This window comes from Sapajus apella, unplaced genomic scaffold, assembly GCF_009761245.1.
Source record: "Sapajus apella isolate SASKATOON/1434 unplaced genomic scaffold, GSC_monkey_1.0 scaffold3, whole genome shotgun sequence".
Classification (NCBI taxonomy): domain Eukaryota; kingdom Metazoa; phylum Chordata; class Mammalia; order Primates; family Cebidae; genus Sapajus; species Sapajus apella.
In genome coordinates this window covers 47,003,238-47,022,950 of record NW_022436943.1, presented here as the reverse complement: position 1 = coordinate 47,022,950, position 19,713 = coordinate 47,003,238, and the positions used below count along the sequence as shown (strand labels likewise).

The window sequence follows — 19,713 nt, the reverse complement described above, 5'->3', positions numbered from 1 at the left end:
CATGTCTGAAACTCCATGGCCTGCACTGGCCTGCCCATTGGAATGGAAAACACAAGAAGATACTCCCTACTTCCTTACCCAAAGCCCTGGGGACTCTGGCAAGCTTTCCTAGGAATGGAGGTTACCAAATCAACAATGTTTACCTTTGCCCACTCTTTTTTCTACCTTTTGATTATTCAGGTGTCAGCAAAAGTGAAGAGATAACAAGGGAAGCCTTTATACATCCAAGGGGCTCCTGAATCCTGGTAAGTTCTGAGGATCTAACCTCAAGAGCAAGGCATAAAGCTGGTGTTCTAATACAAAACAGTGTCTCTCGAGTTGCACGTATTTGCCAGCAAACATTATTTACAAGAAATAATGAACACTCACCACCCTCTGGAAAAGTAAGACCGATTGAAAACAAAACAAAAACAACCTTATGGGAATCATTGGAGTCGTGGGAAAGGAGATGCAGTTGGTCCAGGAGCCACAGTGCAAGACCTATTCATACTTTGCCTCGTGAAGGAGAGGAGCTCCATTCTTGGAAAGTCAGTAATGAGAGAGTTCATTTCTTCCACACTCCTGCTCCTTGACTCAGAGACCCAGAGTACAGACCAATCTTAAAAACAATCTTAAAACCGACCAGCTATTCTCTACTACACAGGTAACATCTTTTGAGACAGCCAGAGTACAGTGTTAAACACACACATACACACAAACATACACACACAGATGCACACAGACACACACACACATATACATACACACACATATGCGCACACACACATACAGATGCACACACATACACACATATAAACACATACATACACATACACACACATGCATGCCGGCGTGCACACACACACACACATACCCCATACCATATTTTTCAGAGACTGAAACTCTTAAGCACAGACAGGGCAAGATGTGGAAGACAGTGAAGTCACCATAAAAACAAACAAAAAAAGGCTACAAATCACTCAGTTCACAGACTTCTATTCTGCAGCACTTCAGCTTTTCCAGAATATGACGAGTAGTTACTAGAAATATTTGAAGAAAAAAAATTGACCCCAAACTATTATACCAAGCCAAGTTGTTGTTCATAGGTGGTAGAAAATGGAGACTCTTGAGGATTCAGAAAATACACCTCTCCCATATTGTTCCTTTAAAAAAATTGCAATTTAGGCAAAGTTGGGCAGATCACTTGAGGCCAGGAGTTTGAGACCAGCCTGGGCAACATGGTGAAACCCCATCTCTACTAAAAATACAAAAATTAGTCAGGGATGGTGGCATACACCTATAGTCCCAGTTACTCAGGAGGCTGAGGCAGAAGGATTGCTTGAGCCTGGGAGGCAGAGTTACAGTGAGCCAAGAGCGTGCCACTGCAGTCCAGCCTGGAAGATGGGAGTGAAACTCTGTCTCAAAAAAAAAAAAATTTCAGTTTAACGAACTCCTATTCAAAGATGAATCAGAATTAAGCATTGAAGAATGAGAAACTTGTAGCATAAAAAACTGGCAGCTTGGGTGTAAATCAGCCAAACACAGAGCTAAGTGTAAATAATTGTCATAAATAAATAGCAAAGTCATTCTTTAAAGATACACTACATAAAATTTGATGCCAGTAATCCAAGTCTTAAACTCCAGATTATTTTTACAAAAGCCCAGAAATGGGAAGAAATAAAAGTTGTTTTTTAACTAGAAGGGAGTCAAAAAAATATTTCTTTACTCTTGGTTTTGATCATTAGGAAAACATAGGTTAAAAATGTTTTTGGAAAAACTTAAAAGACAGATATTTATAAAAATACAAAGAAGTAAGCAAATAGTCTCCAGGGACAGACTCTGTCACCAAATTCGATTGTTTTATCTCTGCCTTTACTAATAAGGGGTAGAGGGCTAAGTTTATTTCTTCCCTCAAAGAGCCAAAACCTAAAATAGAGAAACAGATGGAAACACATGACAAAAATTCAGGTGATGCGAGAGCTTTTCAAAGATAAATGCATAAAGTTCTCCTTCTACGGGTACCAAGAATTCATGGTGGCAGGAAGATGAGGTTGCAAGGAGGGAGGTTGGGGAAGGCTGTCCTTCAGAACACTTTGGACACTTAAATAATTTATTTGTCTGTCTTCCCTACAAGAGTGTAAGTTCTATGTGGACCAAGAGCTTGTCTGATTCCCTAGAGCCTGTATGTACAGATGGATGGATGATAGATGAATGAATGATGGATGGATGGAGGATAAATATATGGATGATAAATGGCTGGATAAATGGATGGATGGAATGGAAGATGAATGGATAAATAGATGATGATGAATGGATGGATAGATGATGAATGGCTGGAGGATGGATGGATGAATGGATAGATGATTGATGGATGGATGGATAGGTGGATGGATGGATTAATGGATAGTTGATGGATGGATAGATGAATGAACAGATGGATAAATGCTGGATGGATGGATAGATGAATAGATGCTGGATGAATAGAGGATGGATGGATGGAGGATAGATGAATGAATAGATGATAGATAGATGAATGGATAAATGATGGATGGATAGATGGATGAATAGATGATAGATGGATAGATGGATGAATGGATGAATACATGATGGATGGAGGGATAAATGGATACTGGATGGATAGAGGATGGATGGATGGATGGATGATAGATAGATGGCTGAATGAATAGAGGATGGATGACTGAATTAATGGATAATGAATGGAGGATGGATGGATGGATGGCTGGATGGAAGATGAATTGATGGAGGATGGATGGATGGATGGATGGATGGACTGGTGGAAGATGGATGATGAATTAAGGATGGATGGATGATGGATGGATGGCTGAATGAATGAATGATGGAATGGACAGTAGATGGATGGATATATGGATGAATGGATGATGGATGTATGGAGAATGGATGATGAATTGATGGAGGATGGATGGATGATAGATGAATGGATATATGGATAAATGACCCTCTTGCCAGATTCCCATTTCCCATAGAGATCCTAACTAATCCCACTTTAAGGTAACAAAGTTTACCCTCCCAGTGAGCCCTCCCCCTGTAAGCCTCCTACCTTCTATCCCACAATTTGGCAGCAAATTGCCAAATCATTCCTGCATGGTCAGGGGGAGGCAATGTTTTTGTCTAAATGCCTATCTCACCAAGAGGGAACGCCTGGTCCTGGGAAGCAGAGAGGCCGCAACAGTGTATTATTCTTTGTGACTCACAGTGCTAAAACAGGAGAGTAAGAAACCTCTTTGGTCCTGTTCTTTCTCTCTTTCCAGTTTGATTGAGAGCCCAGAAAGCTGATCTGTGGCATAAATGATGGATGAGGTCAGACTTTAGTTTGCAGGAAGAAAGAGGGGGGCAGACAGCCGGGTTATACCAACAATCTGCTAGCCATCCTGACGTCATCTCTGTTGTCCTTTTTTTCCCCCTTATTCTCCCTAGGGAAAAAAAAATATGAAGATATTTTCTGGTGATGGAGCAGGGTGGAGGAAGAGTCGGGAATGCAGTCATTTGCACTACTGGCCTAGTAAGAGTAGCCTTCAAATTTTTGCTTCTGGAGAGCAGTCGTCATAGCAACCCCTGGACTCAAGGAGCAGGCCCCCTTTCAGCCTTTGCCTGGAGTACAAAGTCCTTGTTCAGGTTTCACAGGCTGCTGAGAGAACACACCTAGCCAGATAGATAGAGACACAGATAGACAGGCTCTCATGTATATTTAAAAACCTTTAAAATCTTATGTCAAGATGCAAGTTCCTTCCTACAGTTTTTGATGATTCAGTTAACTGCAACCTTACCTGTCAGCTCCTCATGCTTCTCCTCCACCTGTGGGAAAAGTAGATTCTCTGATGCTCGTAGGAGACAGCCTTCCAGGGAGACCACAGCACTGCAAGAGCCTTTATGTGCATGTTTGTCCATCTGTGAAACCCAGCACTTACCACATGTATGGTTCCTAATCAGAGTGAGGGGACTTTTCCCAGAAGGGGCAGGTGGGGAGCACAGCCCAGTGGGTTGAGAGGACCGAGGGTAGGGGTGTGGCAGAGAGTGCTTTGTGGCTTCCCAGCTGTCATTGTCAAAACTGATGCTGACAGGAACCAGCCTGCCATTTCCTTGGGGACCCAGACCCCACACGCTCAGACAGGAAAGAAACCAAGGTCTCTTAAGTCAAAGTGCCTGCCATGGCAATCCAAAACTCCAGGAGGAAAATGAAAGTTTTCCCGATTGACACACAAGGGCAAACTCATCAAGAGCACCTGCTGGCAGCTCAACTTGGGTTTCTTCTCTGCACCTGGCTCCAGGCAAGAGCCGGGAGGAAGCTCTGAAGAGCCCTCATCCCTGTCTCAGCTTCTCCCAGTCTCTGTTCTAGACCACAGATTGCAGAGAACACCTCAGAGTACAAACCACAGGAAGGTGAGTTGGAAGGGCCAGGTGAGGAAATAAGTGCAGAGAGGTTAAGTGACTCATCCAAAGATGCACAGCCAGTCCATAGCAGAGCCCAGACTGAAACCCAGGACCCCTGGAGGCTAAGTAGATCAGAGGATCACAGCAATTGCTCAAGGAAAAGGAAAATGCTAGAATGCACAGGGGACCAACTGAGACATGGAAAACCAGGCACCAAGACCCACTGGAATCTAATGAGATTAATTTTAGAGTAATAATGTAATACTGACCATACTTTATTGTGAATATACACTATGCCAGGCACTTTACTGCATACTGCACATACATTATTTTGCTGTGACAAGGATGGTTATCCTCATTTAACAGATGGAGAAACTAAGGTTGGAAGAATATAAGTAACTTACCCAAGACAACATGAATACTAAGGGGAAATGCCAAGATTATCCCCAGCCCTTCTGCCCCCAAAGTTCAGGCCTTGACTTGTTATGACACTGACTTTCTTCAAAAGGAGAACCATGGTTCATGCCTGTAATCCCGGCACTTTGGGAGGCCAAGGTGGGTGAATCTCTTGAGCCCAGCAGTTTGAAACCAGCCTGGGCAACACAGAAAAACCCCGTCTCTACAAAAAATACAAAAAATAAATGGATGTGATGGCTCATGCCCGTAGTCCCAGCTTCTCAGGAGGCTGAGGTGGTAGGGTCACTCAAGCCTCGGAGTTGGAGGCTACAGTAAGCCACGATCGTGCCACTGCACCCCAGCTTGGGCCACAGAGTGAGACCTGTCTCAGAAGAAAAAAAAAAAAGGAGGGACAATGAGGTGAATGTCCTCATTGATCTCACTTCTTTTAGGTGGCTATACATTCAGGCCCTAGACTAAGACATCTTCTGAAAGTTAAGGCAAAAAGTATAATCCTCTCTGAGATAAATCAATTCATGAATGGGCTGGTTGGGTTACATGTGGGTGGTAGAGATGTTTTTGGGGTCGGGCTTGGGCGTATATGTGTATGTTTGCCGTGTTGAACACCAAGTCTCTGTGTCATGACATTTGACATTTGATGTAGAACCAGGATCCTCCTAGAAGGCCAGGCCAACAAAACAGGGCCTATTTCTTCTAAACATTAGAAACCAAAAGATTTAGTAAAGTTGGTCAGATATTGATGCTGCACACTGAGATCCATCTGAACATTTGACAGGGCTGGACTGCAGAAGGTCTAATTAGTAAGCGGATGTAGGGGAAAATCCAAGATTCTTCCCAGGGAATAGGGCTGTGTTCATTCACTCCTAGGAGTCCCTACCTATTACCCTCAGAACAAACCCTTGGCTCGCTCACTGCCTGGACGAGAAATAATGCAGGCGTTTCAGAGCAAGAAGGAAGTTATTTCTTCCTCATGTTCACTCCGCAGTCAAGGACAAGAATGCTAGCTTTGGAGTTGGGAGGGCCTCAGTTCAGTTCCCAGCCTGAACTTAAGTCTTGCTCTGCATTATAAAACAAGTGTTTTACTTTTCACTTCATCACATGATTAAAATGAGGGACACCCAGGGCCGCTCCAGAGCACATTTGCAGGGCAGTCTACACGGCAAGCCGCACATGGCAGCTCTGCTAAACCACCACAGGCAGAGAGTGGTGTGAGGTCCACCCAGCAAAGCTCCCTTTCTTTCCCCATTCCCCATTCTGTTCCAGCTCAATGCAGGAACTGTAAATAATGCACACCCTATAAGCCAGGCCCTGTGCTGGCTGCTAGGAATACAGAGACAAGGAATAGAGAGTCAAGATTCCTGCTGCCCAGAGACTTCCCCTCTAATAAGAGACACACAGGCAAGTTAACATAATCGGAGTGAGGTATGAGGCACACCATTAGGGGTACATAGGGAATGGAAAAAGTACGGGGGGGGTGGAAATTAATTTTTTTGGGGGGGTAAAAAGACTTGCCAAGAAGTGATACACAAACCAAGATCTGGAGGATGAATAGGAACAGTGAAAATGATAGAGCGAGCGAGGAGAAGAGCACATAGAAAGGGACAGAGTTCAAACCAGAGGCTCCCTGGGCTCTTGAAGGAATTTGGCTACTCATTTGTTATGTCACCCGCACAGCTCACCAGCTTGGACATCTGTAGGAACAGCTCCTCTCACCTGCTCCTTGCGTGCACCTCCATGGGTCTCTGACCCCCTTGGCTTAGGCCTTCCACTCCTAATTCTGGCCTCCAGGCCCTTGGCCCCAGTAACATGTTTTGGATCCACTTCCCTGGCCTTGACCTTCTGGACTGTTTTGTGAATGAGAGACACTCTTCCTTCCACCCTGCCCTGTGGTGTCTCAAAGGCCAGGCCAGACCAGCTTCCCCAACAGCAACCAGTTGCATGCAAGGGTCATACAAGGATTATGTCTCATGGAGCTAGACTATCACATGAGTGGCAGTAGACGTGGTTCCAGAAGCAGACAGGACACCAATCCGGTTCCAGCTAAAAAGTCCAGCAGGCATGGGGAGCCACTGAAGGGCCTGATGCTGGGGACTGGCAAATTCTGAGGTGCCTTCCCAGGGGCTGCTCCAGAGGGAACAGAGTGGTTGTGTTGGAGAGAGAGAAGCACTATAAGCAAAGAAAAAAAAATGCATAGAAGGCCATTGTATTAGTCTCAGCAAGACTTGAGTAGGAGACAAAGTCAGGCTTCCCTGCCTTTTGTGGCTGGTACAACCACGGACCTCCCCGAAAGCAGGGGCAGGACAGACCTGAGGTCCCTCTGGCTTTCTCGTGATTCTGATTCTTATCATTGAAAGCTGCCTCCTACCACATAACTATCATCATTTCTCCCCTGATCCTCTACCTCTTCCTTCTCTTTCTCCTCTTCCTCCTTTTCCTCCGTCTCTTCTTTCTCTCTCTGCCCCCGACCCCCATCCCTGCTTCTTCCTTCTCTTCACCATCCTTCATCTTCTTTCTCTCTCTCCCTAAGAGCAATATGCCTTGCCTCCTGCCTCTAGCTCAGGCTGCCAGACAAGACAAAATGGAAAAGTAAGACAGAAAAGGAAGTCTGAACTATAAAAAGCCAGCTGAAGAGCAATCAGCACGTGTCTGGTAGAGGCAGACATGACAGGGGGAGCTTGGCCTTGCCACTGTCAATCAGAGGCTCCTGAGTAAGGAGACCCAACAAAGGTTTGGGCCTTCTTGAGTCTGGAAACCCTGGGGTGCTCAACAAAAAAGCAACTGTTGTCATGGATTTCGTCACCTAGGATCCCGGAGGAGGAAATCACAGCTCTCCCCAGCGATCCTTCCAGGCAGATGGTGGGAAATAGAGATCCATTGAGTAGCACCCACAGGCTCGTGTTCTGGCTTCCCTTGTGACCACCTGCCACCTTCAATGTGGCTAAGAACCATCTTCAGTAACTCTCCACAAGTCACAGCAACCTGTTTACAGACAGCTTGAATTCCCAGGCGCTTTTAGGACAGGGGACCCGGGATGGTTCCAAGCAGGCAGCAAAGCCTTCTCTAAGAGAAGCCACTCCTCCCAATCTATTTTTGCCGATGTAAACACTTGCCAAGGAAACAAGGCATGCAGGCATGCGCGGGACCTGCAGGCCCTCAGGTTGCTGCAAAAGGCAACTGGAAAGTCACATGTCATAACAGTGGAAAGTACATATGCAACTATTCTTAGCCCTGGAATGTATACACTGTCTCCCTGCCCAGCAGTCCTTGCACAAAGCTCTAGAAAACTATGAAAGTGCCTTCAGCATAAACAAATCCAGAAACCTCCCAGGACAAATCATTTGCCAACTGAAGGAAAGGCTTGGGGTTTATGGTTTCTCTCGGAGCTAGAGGTAGAAACTCTCTGGGGAGACAAGCCAGACCAGGCATCAGTGGATGTCACTGCAGCAAAACAAGGTAAGTATCCCTCATGCTTCTTTCTTCTGCAGGTAGACAGCCAGGTGTCATCCAATAAACCAGGGGATTGTTTGGTCTCTCTCTCTATTCATTCCATCTTTAAAACAAGACTCGATGAAGTCATAGTTAAATATATATATATATATATATCAAAGGTGCATTTTCTTCCCTCATTTCTGTCCAGTTAACAGAGGGCCACACCTCCAGAGTGTCATCCTTGGGGAATGATTGACACCGAGAAAGAGATGTTTAGACAAGCTTACTCAATAATAGATATGCTGCCAATAGGAGAAAGGATATTTTCATGGGAAAAATGCTCACAAATTTCTGCTGTTCAAATGTATGGACCGTTATCTTGCTTCAGACTAGCATTTCAGCTTCTGATAATGGAGTAACTTCCAACAACTTTAGTTTGTTTGGTTGTTTCTCTCAGATTAGCTGAAGATACTATTTGCCCATTACCTTTGAAAATAACCATGGAAAATAACCAAAAAGAGCTCAGGTATGAGATATGTGTAGCCTTCCTTTCCAGCCTTCCCTACACAATGTTCATGGTGACATTTACAAACATCATGGGGAATGGACACAGAAGCACCAGGTCTTGGAACACCTGCAGCTGAACCCTCCAGCACATGCTGCTAAGAAAGTCTTGACTCTTGCTGACTCTGGAGGCTTCCTTCTCTCTTTGTAGGATGGACAAGGAGTCACCAGATGGGCTGCTCTTCAAAGACCATGACTTCTCTTCTGACTTGTTGAGGCAACTCAACAGCTTAAGGCAAAGCAGGATTCTGACTGATGTGAGCATCTGTGCCGGTGCCTGGGAGATCCCCTGCCACCGCAACGTGCTGGCCTCCAGCAGCCCCTACTTCAGGGCTATGTTCTGCAGCAGCTTCCGGGAGAAGAATGAAGCCAAAGTGCAGCTGAAAGGCATTGACTCCCCAACCCTGGACCAAATTGTCTCCTACGTGTACACAGGGGAAGTGCGCATCACCGCGGACAATGTGCTCCCCGTGATGGAGGCTGCCTCCATGCTACAGTTCCCAAAGCTGTTTGAGGCCTGCTCCTCATACTTGCAAAGGCAGCTGGCCCCCAGCAACTGCCTGGGCATGATCAGACTCTCAGAAATCTTAAGCTGCGAGACCCTCAAGAAGAAAGCCAGGGAAGTGGCACTGACGTCCTTCCCAGAGGTGGCCACGTCAGCTGACCTGAAGGAGCTCTGTGCTTTGGAGTTGAGAGACTATCTCGGAGATGATGGGCTCTGTGGGGAGGAGGAAAAGGTGTTTGAGGCTCTCATGGTTTGGATTAAGCATGACCTCCAGGCCCGGAAGCGGTACATGCAGGAACTGTTCAAGCAGGTCAGGCTGCAGTACATCCACCCGGCCTTCTTCTACCACTTCATCGCCAATGATGCCCTCCTGCAGTCATCACCTGCATGCCAGATCATCTTGGAGACGGCCAAGAGACAGATGTTCTCTTTGTGTGGCACCAGTGCCCCAGACTGCAAACTCCTGTTGCATGTCCCTCCGAGAAGCTCTTACCAAGATTTCCTCATCCTTTTGGGTGGAAGGAAGGACAGCCAGCAGACCACCAGGGACGTCTTACTATACAGCAAACAGACCGGCCAATGGCAGAGCCTTGCTAAACTCCCGACCCGGCTGTACAAGGCCTCTGCCGTCACCTTGCACCGGAGCATCTACGTGCTGGGGGGCATGGCTGTCAGCTCAGGGAGGAGTCTGGTCAGTCACAACGTCTACATCTACTCCCTGAAACTCAATCAGTGGAGGCTGGGGGAGCCCATGCTGGTGGCCCGCTACTCCCACAGAAGTACCGCCCATAAGAACTTCATCTTCTCCATCGGGGGGACTGGAGAAGGACAGGAGCTCATGGGCTCCATGGAAAGGTATGACAGCATTTGCAATGCCTGGGAGAGTATGGCCAGCATGCCCGTGGGTGTGCTCCACCCTGCAGTTGCCGTGAAAGACCAAAGACTCTACCTCTTTGGAGGAGAGGACATCATGCAGAACCCTGTGCGCCTTATCCAGGTAAATGGCCTGTTTTTCCCATCACATAAGTGCATGAGTATGTGTGCATGGACACGCCCACATCTGCACGCACACACATGCACATGCTTACATATTCACCAACGCACATACATATGCACACACATACATATATGCATACATATACACAAATGCACATTTGCATACATGCATGCACACATACATATGTGCACAAATGTATATTCATTCATATGTATGCATAGGCGCACCTACCAACATGCATACATATGCACATGCATACACATATACAATTCATGCATGCATACACACATTTACATATATCCACACATACATGCACACATTTATACATATGCATGAACACAATATATGCATACACGAAAACATGCACACACGTGTGTACCCATGTATACACATACAAACACTTGTCATTTGCAAGGAAGAAAGAGAAAGGGAGAGAGGGAATAATAATTTTCAGAAAGATTTTTTCAATTTATAAATTATTTTTGTGCAAGAATAATACATACAAATACCACCCCTATCCACAGAGTTTATCTTCATTTGAGTAAAAACTTTTTAACTAAAAATTCAAGCTATTGTAGAACATGCTAAATGTCAGATAGTGAAGTCCTATAGGAATCTGGCAGATATTTGTAACTCAAGTCCGTAAGGCCTTAAAAGAAGATTCCCAAGCCTTGGTCCACACCTCTGTGACCAAAGCCCCTGGAACCTGACCTGAGATCACTGAATCAAAATATCTTTGTGTGAGATCCTAAATTGTATGGTTTATAAAAGTCCCCAGGAGATTCTAAGGTGCAGCCGGCTTGGGAAACCCCTACTTTTAATGATCGGCAGACATTAATTTCACTGACAAGCTCTCTGAGAAGTATGATCAATAAAGGCCACGTGTCAGAATATTAAGTGTTTTCTAACTCTGTGCAAGTTCCTGGTAATCTCTGCAGTTCATCTAATGATATGGGGAACGTGAATACTGAGTCTGCCTACAGATAATGAAGAAGCATCCACGAGATGTACTTTGCTCATTTAGGAGAGTTATGTTGAACAACAACCACTGTGAAGGGCCTGGAGACCCAGCAATTTACACGTAACCCTCAGTTGCAATTCAGATGCTGAAGAGAGGGGTGCTCTAAGAGCACAGTGGGGGTGCCCTAAACTAGCGTAGAGCAAGTTTTCCCAACACACATGCAGCCTAAGATGGATTTGAATGCGGCCCAACACAAATTCATAAGCTTTAACATTAAGAGATTTTTTTTTAGCTCATCAGCCATCGTCAGTGTTAGTGTGCTTCATGTGTGGCCCAGGGAAGACAAAAGATTGGACACTGCTGGTCTAGAGAGAATCAGAAAGAGTGCCAGGTCCAGGGAATGTTGCAGCAAACCCCGTGAAGTTGGCTGAAGCTGTCTTGAGCAGAGAGGCAGGAAAGGAGAGAAGAAGGTAAGGATGGAGAATAAAAGAGGGAGGAGGGAGTGGGGTTGGTGCTAGGAAAGAATGTAAGGGATGATCTGACTTGGAGAGAGATGCAGGAAGCTCCTGTGTCACCCGAAGCCAGAGTCAGAATTCTCTCTTGAGGGAGGAGGAGTGGTCCTGGGTAAGGGAGCAGCTCTTACAAAGGCCCTGAAGCACAAAGAGGTGCACCCCACGGCCTTGGGGAGCTGAAAGCAGGACAATGAAGCTGCAAGACAGAGCAAAGAGGAGAAGGGCAGTGTGCTGAGGGGTAGCTGGGGGCAGGCGTGAGTCCTTGTGTGATCTCCATCAGCCCCCTTCTCAGGCTACCTGGAGCAATCTCCTCCACTCACATTGCAGCCCCTGAGCCCCTCCCAGAAAAATCCTGGAACCTTCTTGAGGGATGGATATTTGTGGGGGTGAGGCTGGCCTGGCTGGGCTTTCTAGGCCTTGTCAAGAAATTGGGATTAGCCTTGTTATAAGTAAAATTTTATTGCTGAAAGAAACAGCACTTGAAGATAAAACCTCTCAGCAAGGCAGTTTACTTCTATAGAAGGGTGTGCCTCACAGATGGAGCAAAGGTGAGCACACACTTGGGCAAGGGAGGAAAAGGGGTTCTTATTCCGGACGGAGGTTTCCCCTACTGCTGTGTCATTCCCCTATTGGCTAGGGTTAGACTGCACAGTCTAGGCTAATTGTCTGTTTTAAAGAGAGCAGGGGTACAAGCCAGAAGTGGCAGGGTGGGTGGCTTGGCGGGAAGGATGGTTACGGGCAGATCAGAGCAGGTAGCCAGGGCTGACCTAGGTCAAAGCAGGTAACCAGAGCAGGTGACTGGAGCAGGTGACCAGGGCAGGTGACCAAAGAAGGTGACCTGGATGAGTCAGGACGGAGCCGGGGACCGGAGGAACAGATGTGAACTACTGATAAGAACTGGTGGAGAAGGTTGTTTACTGAAACTACAAGGAAGTTGAACTTTAAAATGGAGGACAAATGACTGAACATACTGACATACTGATTCTTTGAAGAGAAATGTAGACCTCTTTGTATTCAATAGTCTTAAAGGAATAGAACTTCATTGAAGGCTTTTAAGAAAGGTGGATGAGGCAATAAAATTCACATTTTTAGAAGTTACATCTGGATGCCTTGTAGGGAAGGGATTGGAGGGGGCCTGAGTGGATGAAGGGGAGAACTGGGGGAATCTTCTGGAGTTCCAGGCAAGAGTGGAGATGGCTTGGACCCGGTCAGTTCCAGTAAAGATATTTTCGTTGCCTTCACTTCTCCAGCCTGTATTTTCAGTTCCTCCCTGACCACCTAGGCAGATTCTGAGTCTTTCTAGAATCACTATTCCAAATCCCACTCCTCTACTTGAACTGGGAGAGACCTTCTGCTCCCCTCAAGTCTCTGACCACACCATACAGATAACAAACTGCCTCCGTGTCAAGCTGGAGCCCCGCCCTCTTTTCTATTTTTCAAAATACAGACAACAAATATGCTCATTATTTCACATTGCAAGACTGCCACCAACCTGAGAATAAAACGCGAAGCTTAAGCTTCAAGCTCACATATCAAGAAATGTATAGTACAATCAAACAGGAAGTTGCCAAGCCAAGAAAATACGAAACCTCTGAGGGATCCTTTTGCATTGCAGGATGAAGAAGAGCGAGAAGAGAAAAAGCATTCATTTGGATGCTTTTCTTATCTACTTCGCACTAGCTTTGAAATAGACAGTCTACTCATTCGAATATAGTTTAAAATGAATGCCTGGAGCTGCTTGATGGAGCAGGTTGGGTTTTCAGGCACAGGTTAAGAGTTTTCTTCATAGGCTTGTTCATCGGCATGTATGAGTTCTTTTCAGAACTATGCTGCAATGGAGTTACCATGCAAATCGTGCTGTATGTGTACATTTTTACCTGGCCTTCTCTCTACCTGTTTCTGGATGGCATTAAGCAAATCCTTTACCATAACAAAGTATTTCTTCCGTCACTGGTCAAAAAGCATCCTTTGTTGTGCTTGCCCCAGCTTCTTTGGGGAATGATGAGCATGGTGAGCAAACGTTTAATCTATTTTTAAAGCCATACCCAAAGCTGAAGAACAGAAGGGCCAGGAGGCGATTATTCATTCAAGTAAAATGCAACCAGTGTTTGCTTTCCTTCCAAGGATCCCAGAGAGTTTGTCACTTACGTATTTTCAGATAAAACAGCCATTGTGACCCTCCCTTCCTCTAGTACTTGGCCTCCCCTAGGCTTGGCTGACTTCTTGAAGGACAGACAGAGACCTCAAGAGGTCTCTAATCTCAAAAGCTTCCATCAGGAAAAGCCACAATTTCTGGCTCCAGGCAGAGCCATGAGTGTGGTGGTTAAGAGCATGGACTCTGGGCTTGACCAGACCAGCTCCCCAGCTCACTGTAGTTGTATGACCCTGGGCATGTCATTTGACCTCTCTGAGACTCAGTGGTCTAATCTGAAAGATGGAAGCAATAATAATACCTACCTCATTGGATGGTTATGAAGATCAAATTTAGTAAACTGATTTTTTTAACATTTTTAATAATACTGGTAATCTTATTTTATTTTATTTTATCTTTTGAGAAGGCGTCTCGCTCTGTCATTCAGGCTGGAGTGCAGTGGTGTGATCTCAACTCACTGCAACCTCCACTTCCAGGGCTCAAGTGATCCTCCCACCTCAGCCTCCTGAGTAGCTGTAATTACAGGCATGTGCCACCACACCCAGCAAATTTTTTTGTATTTTTAGTAGAGATGGGGTTTTACCATGTTGGCCAGACTGGTCTCAAACTCCTGACCTCCGTGATCCACCCACCTCAACCTCCCAAAGCGCTGGGTTAAAAGTGTGAGCCACTGTGCCTGCCCTGGTAATTCTATTTTATAGGAAAATACTTTCTAGCAAAGAATACTATGCCTTTTTCCTCTGTAAACAAATGTTCTTGTTCCTTCTCTTCTTATATGAAATTCATCCTATATCTCTTGAGCTAAATTTTGCCTATAATGAACTAATTTACATTTGATATTTAGATTTAAACTGAGGACACTAACAAGAGAACACGTTTCAGGAATGTTGATTTGATCCACCGTTTCAGAACATGGTAAAACAGCCTGCTTCCTTCTCTTTGGTCCTTCTCCCCTTTCTCATGCTGCATTTTTCTAGGACTGTAATGACTTTCAGGCATGAACTGTTCAAAAGCCTTCCTCACTTAGCCTCAGATTTATTCTTGGCTCTATGACCTTCTTGGATAAACCAGAACGTTTAGAAATTTAAACATGAGCTAGAAATAAAAAATGATTGGAAAATCATTGGTTTTCTGAATACCCAAGTCTCCTCATTTCTCATTAAAAGAAAAACATGTTCCAAGCAAGGTAAGTAAAACATATATTATAATGCCAAACTCTTGGTCTATTCTATAGAAATACAGCCACTGATCTCCTGGGGTCACATTAAGATCAATTTTTAATAATACACTTCTTCCTGTTTTTCAATTCTTTTTTATTAACAATAATATAGCTGCATTTTTAAAACTGGAGAAAACTAGAAAGAAAAATCTCACTCCTAGTTCACCCTCTAAATGATTACTTCTGCCTTTTTTTAAAGAATATTTAACTTTAAAATGCAGTGCCATAATTCTGTTTCTCCCTCAGGTCTATCACATTTCCAGAAACTCATGGTTCAAAATGGAGACAAGAATGATCAAGAATGTGTGTGCCCCTGCAGTGGTGCTTGGGGAGCGGATTGTCATTGTGGGAGGTGAGTCTGAACAGGGGATCACTGGGTGTGACACAAACTTGGCACCGTCTATGGAAAAAAGGCCACTCATAGACAGATGTTATTCTACAAGATTGTCTTTAAAAGTACATCCAACCAACCAGAGGAGCGTGGAGAATCTAACAAAACTCCTTCCTCATCCAGAAGTTTCTGTCTTTATCTGTAAACAATGGATGAAATAATACCTATCACACAGAGCTATTGTGATGATTAATGTACTCGCGTATCTAAAGCACTTAGCACTATCCCGGACACACAGTAAATAAAACATGTTTGCTTCCGTCAATAATACCAGCTACTAATGGTTTGTTTCTCTGTAATCATAGTATAGTGTCACGGTTAAGAGGACTGCTATTGGGGTCAGATAGACCAGGTTCAAATCCTGGCTCTGTCACTAACTGCCTATATACTGTTTAGCAAGTTAAACATCTTTCTGTGCCTCAGTTTGCTCATCCATAAAATAAGGCTCCTAAAAGTGCCTACCAGATAAGGCTGTCATAAGGAACCCACTTCTGAGTTTCCAAAGTCTTGGGATTGTCATAGTTCTTGAGTGGGCATTTGAGAGAGGAAGTTGCCAATGAGGCTGAGAAAGTTACAGGAATCAGGAAGCCGCTCCCAATCTAAGAATGGCTTATGCGCTGCCTTAACTTGGGGTGAAGGTCAGAATCAGACAGATCTGTGTGGCAGCCCCACTCTGCCACGAAGCAGGCCTTGGCAGTCTAGCTCAACTCCCCATGCTCTAGTTCAGAGCCCTGGCCTCAGCCTTTGGCAGTGGCAGGGGTCAGACGCATTCCAGGACTGCTGACCTCTGGTCGCAGATGAGCAAGGCTGAGCCTGACCATATGTCATTTGGTTTTCAGGTTACACAAGGAGGATTCTTGCTTATGACCCTCAAACCAACAAATTTGTAAAATGTGCGGACATGAAAGACCGGAGGATGCACCACGGGGCCACAGTGATGGGAAACAAGCTCTACGTGACGGGCGGGCGGCGCCTGACCACGGACTGCAACATTGAGGACTCCGCCTCCTTTGACTGCTACGACCCCGAGACGGACACCTGGACATCCCAGGGGCAGCTGCCGCACAAGCTCTTTGACCACGCCTGCCTCACTCTCCAGTGCATACCCCGCATGTCCGCCCTCCCATGAGGTCAGCAAGAAACCTTCCGTCCTACTCAAGATGCCTCCTGTTGCAAGGGACACAAACCCAGCTCCAAAGGGCTTAACCCTAAGAGACTGCAGGGAGAGCTCACAAGACTGAGGTATCACAGTCGGGAGGCCTGGAACTCGGCATAGCATTGCCAGAACCCTCTCTCTGTCCTCTCCCTCTCTCACTGTCTCTCTCCCCCACCTCCATCTCTCTCCTTTATCAGTCTCTGTCTCTCCGCATTCTCTCTCTCTCTCCCCACCCCATCTCTGTCTTTTTTTTTCGAGATGGAGTTTCACTCTGTAGCCCAGGCTGGAGGGCAGTAATGCAATCTCAGCTCACTGCAACCCCCACCTCCCAGGTTCAAGAGATTCTCACTCCTCGGCCTCCCAAGTACTGGGATTACAGGTGTGAGCCACCACACCTAGCATGTCTCCTTTCTGTCTCAGTTTCTCTGTCTCTCTTCTCTCTCTCTGAGTCTGTCTCTGTATCCCCCTCTCTGTTTCTCTCTTCTCTCTCTCTCTCTCTGCCTCTCTCTCTCTCTCAGTCTCCCCTCTCTCTTCCTTTCTCTCCTCCCTAGATTTTCTTCTCTTCCTACCTCATCTCTATTAGACTTCCTTCTCCAGCAAGCTTCTTTATTCACCCACACAGTATGGGGACAATGGCAACTGATAAACCCAGACTCATTTTCCAGCTTTACATCTTCAGGGGACAACTTTGCCATTATCCATATATTAAACCTAAAGAACAATGCTTATGGGCCTTTCTTGAATTCCATGCCTACCTCTTGAGCCAATCACTGTTGCCAGGACTGGCTAGTCCTGGACCATGTCCGCACAGACAGAGGTGGGGTTACCTGTTGTGATTGACAGTCCATCCAAACTGTATGTGATGGATTCAAAGCATTTCCCCAAAGGGAGAAATCTAGACAAAAACCACATCTGCCCAGGACACCACTGAAATCTGGAACAAGAGTGCTGAGACCCCAGAGGATTCCTGGACGTGCTTGGTCCAGGTGGCAGCGTGAGAAATTGGCCCTGACCTTGTTTTTCTGCATTCTATGGATGTAGTACATTGAAATTCCAGAGACGTCTGCACAATTCAGTATCTAATGTTTGTAAAATTATCCTGCACTGCCAGAATAAAGTTTGTTTCTGGTGCCAAATGATGTTTTTCTGCAGCCTCTGGGGAGCTATAAACCTGCATAATTAATCAGGGTGTTCATTTCGGTCAGTGTTATAAGGATTGTTCTGGGGAAAGTCAACAAATTCTCTCAGTGCTTACAGCAGTCATTGCCCTCGGATGCCAGGGCTGACTATCTCTATAGCCCTTGTTATCTCAAGGTGCCTCCCACACTGGCTCGGTCCCAAACTCAGGAATAAGCTGAAGTGGAGAACAGCGGTTCTCAGCATTGCCTGCACAACACCGTCATCTGAAAACGGGACCAGCCCCATTCGAGAAAAATGAACAGGGATGCTTTGGGGGAGGGGGGCCAGACACTGTATTTTTTGAAAAGCTTCCCAGATGACTGAAATGTGCAGTCAGGGTCGAGAACCACTGCCCTGCTCAGCTGTGGGCATGGAAGACCTCTATGGCTTGTTCCATTCCCCTCCTGTTCTGGCCAGCCCATCCGAACCCAGTGATGTAGGCTAAGTCCTCTCCCCACCAACTCTGTAATCAGTCTTACTGCCCTGAGCCTGACACCAGAGTTTACTCCAAACTGTGGCTTTCCTCCCCATCTGGCTCTCCAGGTTGATGTTCTAGACTTTTCCTCATTCTAAGTTGTATTTTTTATACTTCGGATTCTCCTGCTGGGGTCTGAAGTTCTGCTGTGCTCCCCAAATCGCTTGGCTGTGGACAGAGAGAGAGACCCTGCCTGGATTGCCAGCCCTGCTCCTCAGCCTGGACACTGTCCCCGTAGCTGCTGGCTGGCATCTTGCTCTAACCTAGTCTCTTTGAACTTCCTCTATTCAGGCTTTCAGTCCCACCTCTTAATTCACAGGAGAGCTAAGGGCATGGCACCCCTCCCCTCTCTCTTGCTCCCTCTCATGTGAAATCTGGCTCTCTAATACAGTTTGGCTGTGCCCCCACCCAAATCTCATCTTGAATTGTAGCTCCCATAATTATCATGTGTTGTGAGAGGAAACTGGTAGGAGATAATTGGATCAGGGGTTGGTTTCCCTCATACTGTTCTCATGATAGTAAGTCTCACGAGATCTGATAGCTTTATAAAGCGTTTCCCTTTGCACTTGGCTCTCACTCTTTCTTATCTGTCACCATGTAAGACATGCCTGTCAGTCTTCCACCCTGATTGTGAGACCTCCCCAGGCCCCACATGGAACTGTGAGTCCACTAAACCTCTTTTTCTTTATAAATTACCAAGTCTTGGGTGTGTCTTTAACAGCAGCATGAAAAACTCTCCTTCCCCTTCCACCATGAGTGGAAGCAGCCTGATGCCCTCACCAAAAGCAGATGCTGGTGCCATGCTTCTTGGACAGCCTTCAGAACCATGAAACAAACAGATCTGTTTTCTTTGTAAGTTACCCAGCCTCAGGTATTCCTTCATAGAAGCACAAAATGGACTAACACATCTCCCCTTTCTGTTTTCACACTTGCTGTGCGCTCCCCTGAAAGCATTTGCCCCACACATCATACCCACATGGTTCACTCCCTCAATCCCCCCAGGTCTCTGCTTAAAGGTGCCTTCCTTCCCTGACCACCCACCCTTCACACAATCCATCAACAGGTCCTGTCTGCAACACCCCTGGGAAATAGATCACAAACACCTCCAGCTCCTCCATCTTCACTGGTACTTCTCCAAGTCAAGCCATCCTCATCTGATCAGCCTTCAAAATGTGCCCCCTGCTTCCACTCCTGCCCCATGAGCCTTCCTTGAACAATAGCCAGAGTGATCTTTTAAAACACGGACCTGATCATGTTACACTCCTGCTTAAAATGATTCCATGGCTTCGCAGAGACCTTTGCATAAAGCCCCCAGTCCTTTATGTAGCTTCTAGTGCATTCCCGAATCCAGCCCCCACCTATCTCTC

The 19,713-nt window shown here is 45.9% G+C and overlaps 1 protein-coding gene and 1 long non-coding RNA gene across 4 annotated transcripts; both read left to right on the top strand.

Annotated features, from left to right (window-relative positions):
- The first annotated feature begins 8,029 nt into the window (after positions 1-8,029).
- Positions 8,030-16,913, top strand: KLHL38 (kelch like family member 38). 3 transcript variants are annotated; one of them, XM_032253100.1, is made up of 4 exons: positions 8,030-8,259; positions 8,951-10,301; positions 15,392-15,497; positions 16,376-16,913. In XM_032253100.1, the coding sequence occupies exons 1-4, from the start codon at positions 8,174-8,176 to the stop codon at positions 16,663-16,665; spliced, it is 1,833 nt and encodes a 610-aa protein (XP_032108991.1). In that variant the 5' UTR covers positions 8,030-8,173; the 3' UTR covers positions 16,666-16,913. The 3 variants fall into 3 exon arrangements, with proteins under 3 accessions (XP_032108991.1, XP_032108993.1, XP_032108992.1); XM_032253102.1 differs by having other exon boundaries at positions 8,170-8,259; positions 8,792-10,301; positions 16,376-16,729; XM_032253101.1 differs by having other exon boundaries at positions 8,170-8,259; positions 8,693-10,301; positions 16,376-16,729.
- LOC116533383 lies at positions 11,551-13,788 on the top strand. The gene is made up of 2 exons (XR_004261264.1): positions 11,551-12,568; positions 12,608-13,788. It is a non-coding gene; the product is annotated as an uncharacterized LOC116533383 (long non-coding RNA).
- Positions 16,914-19,713: the final 2,800 nt, after the last annotated feature.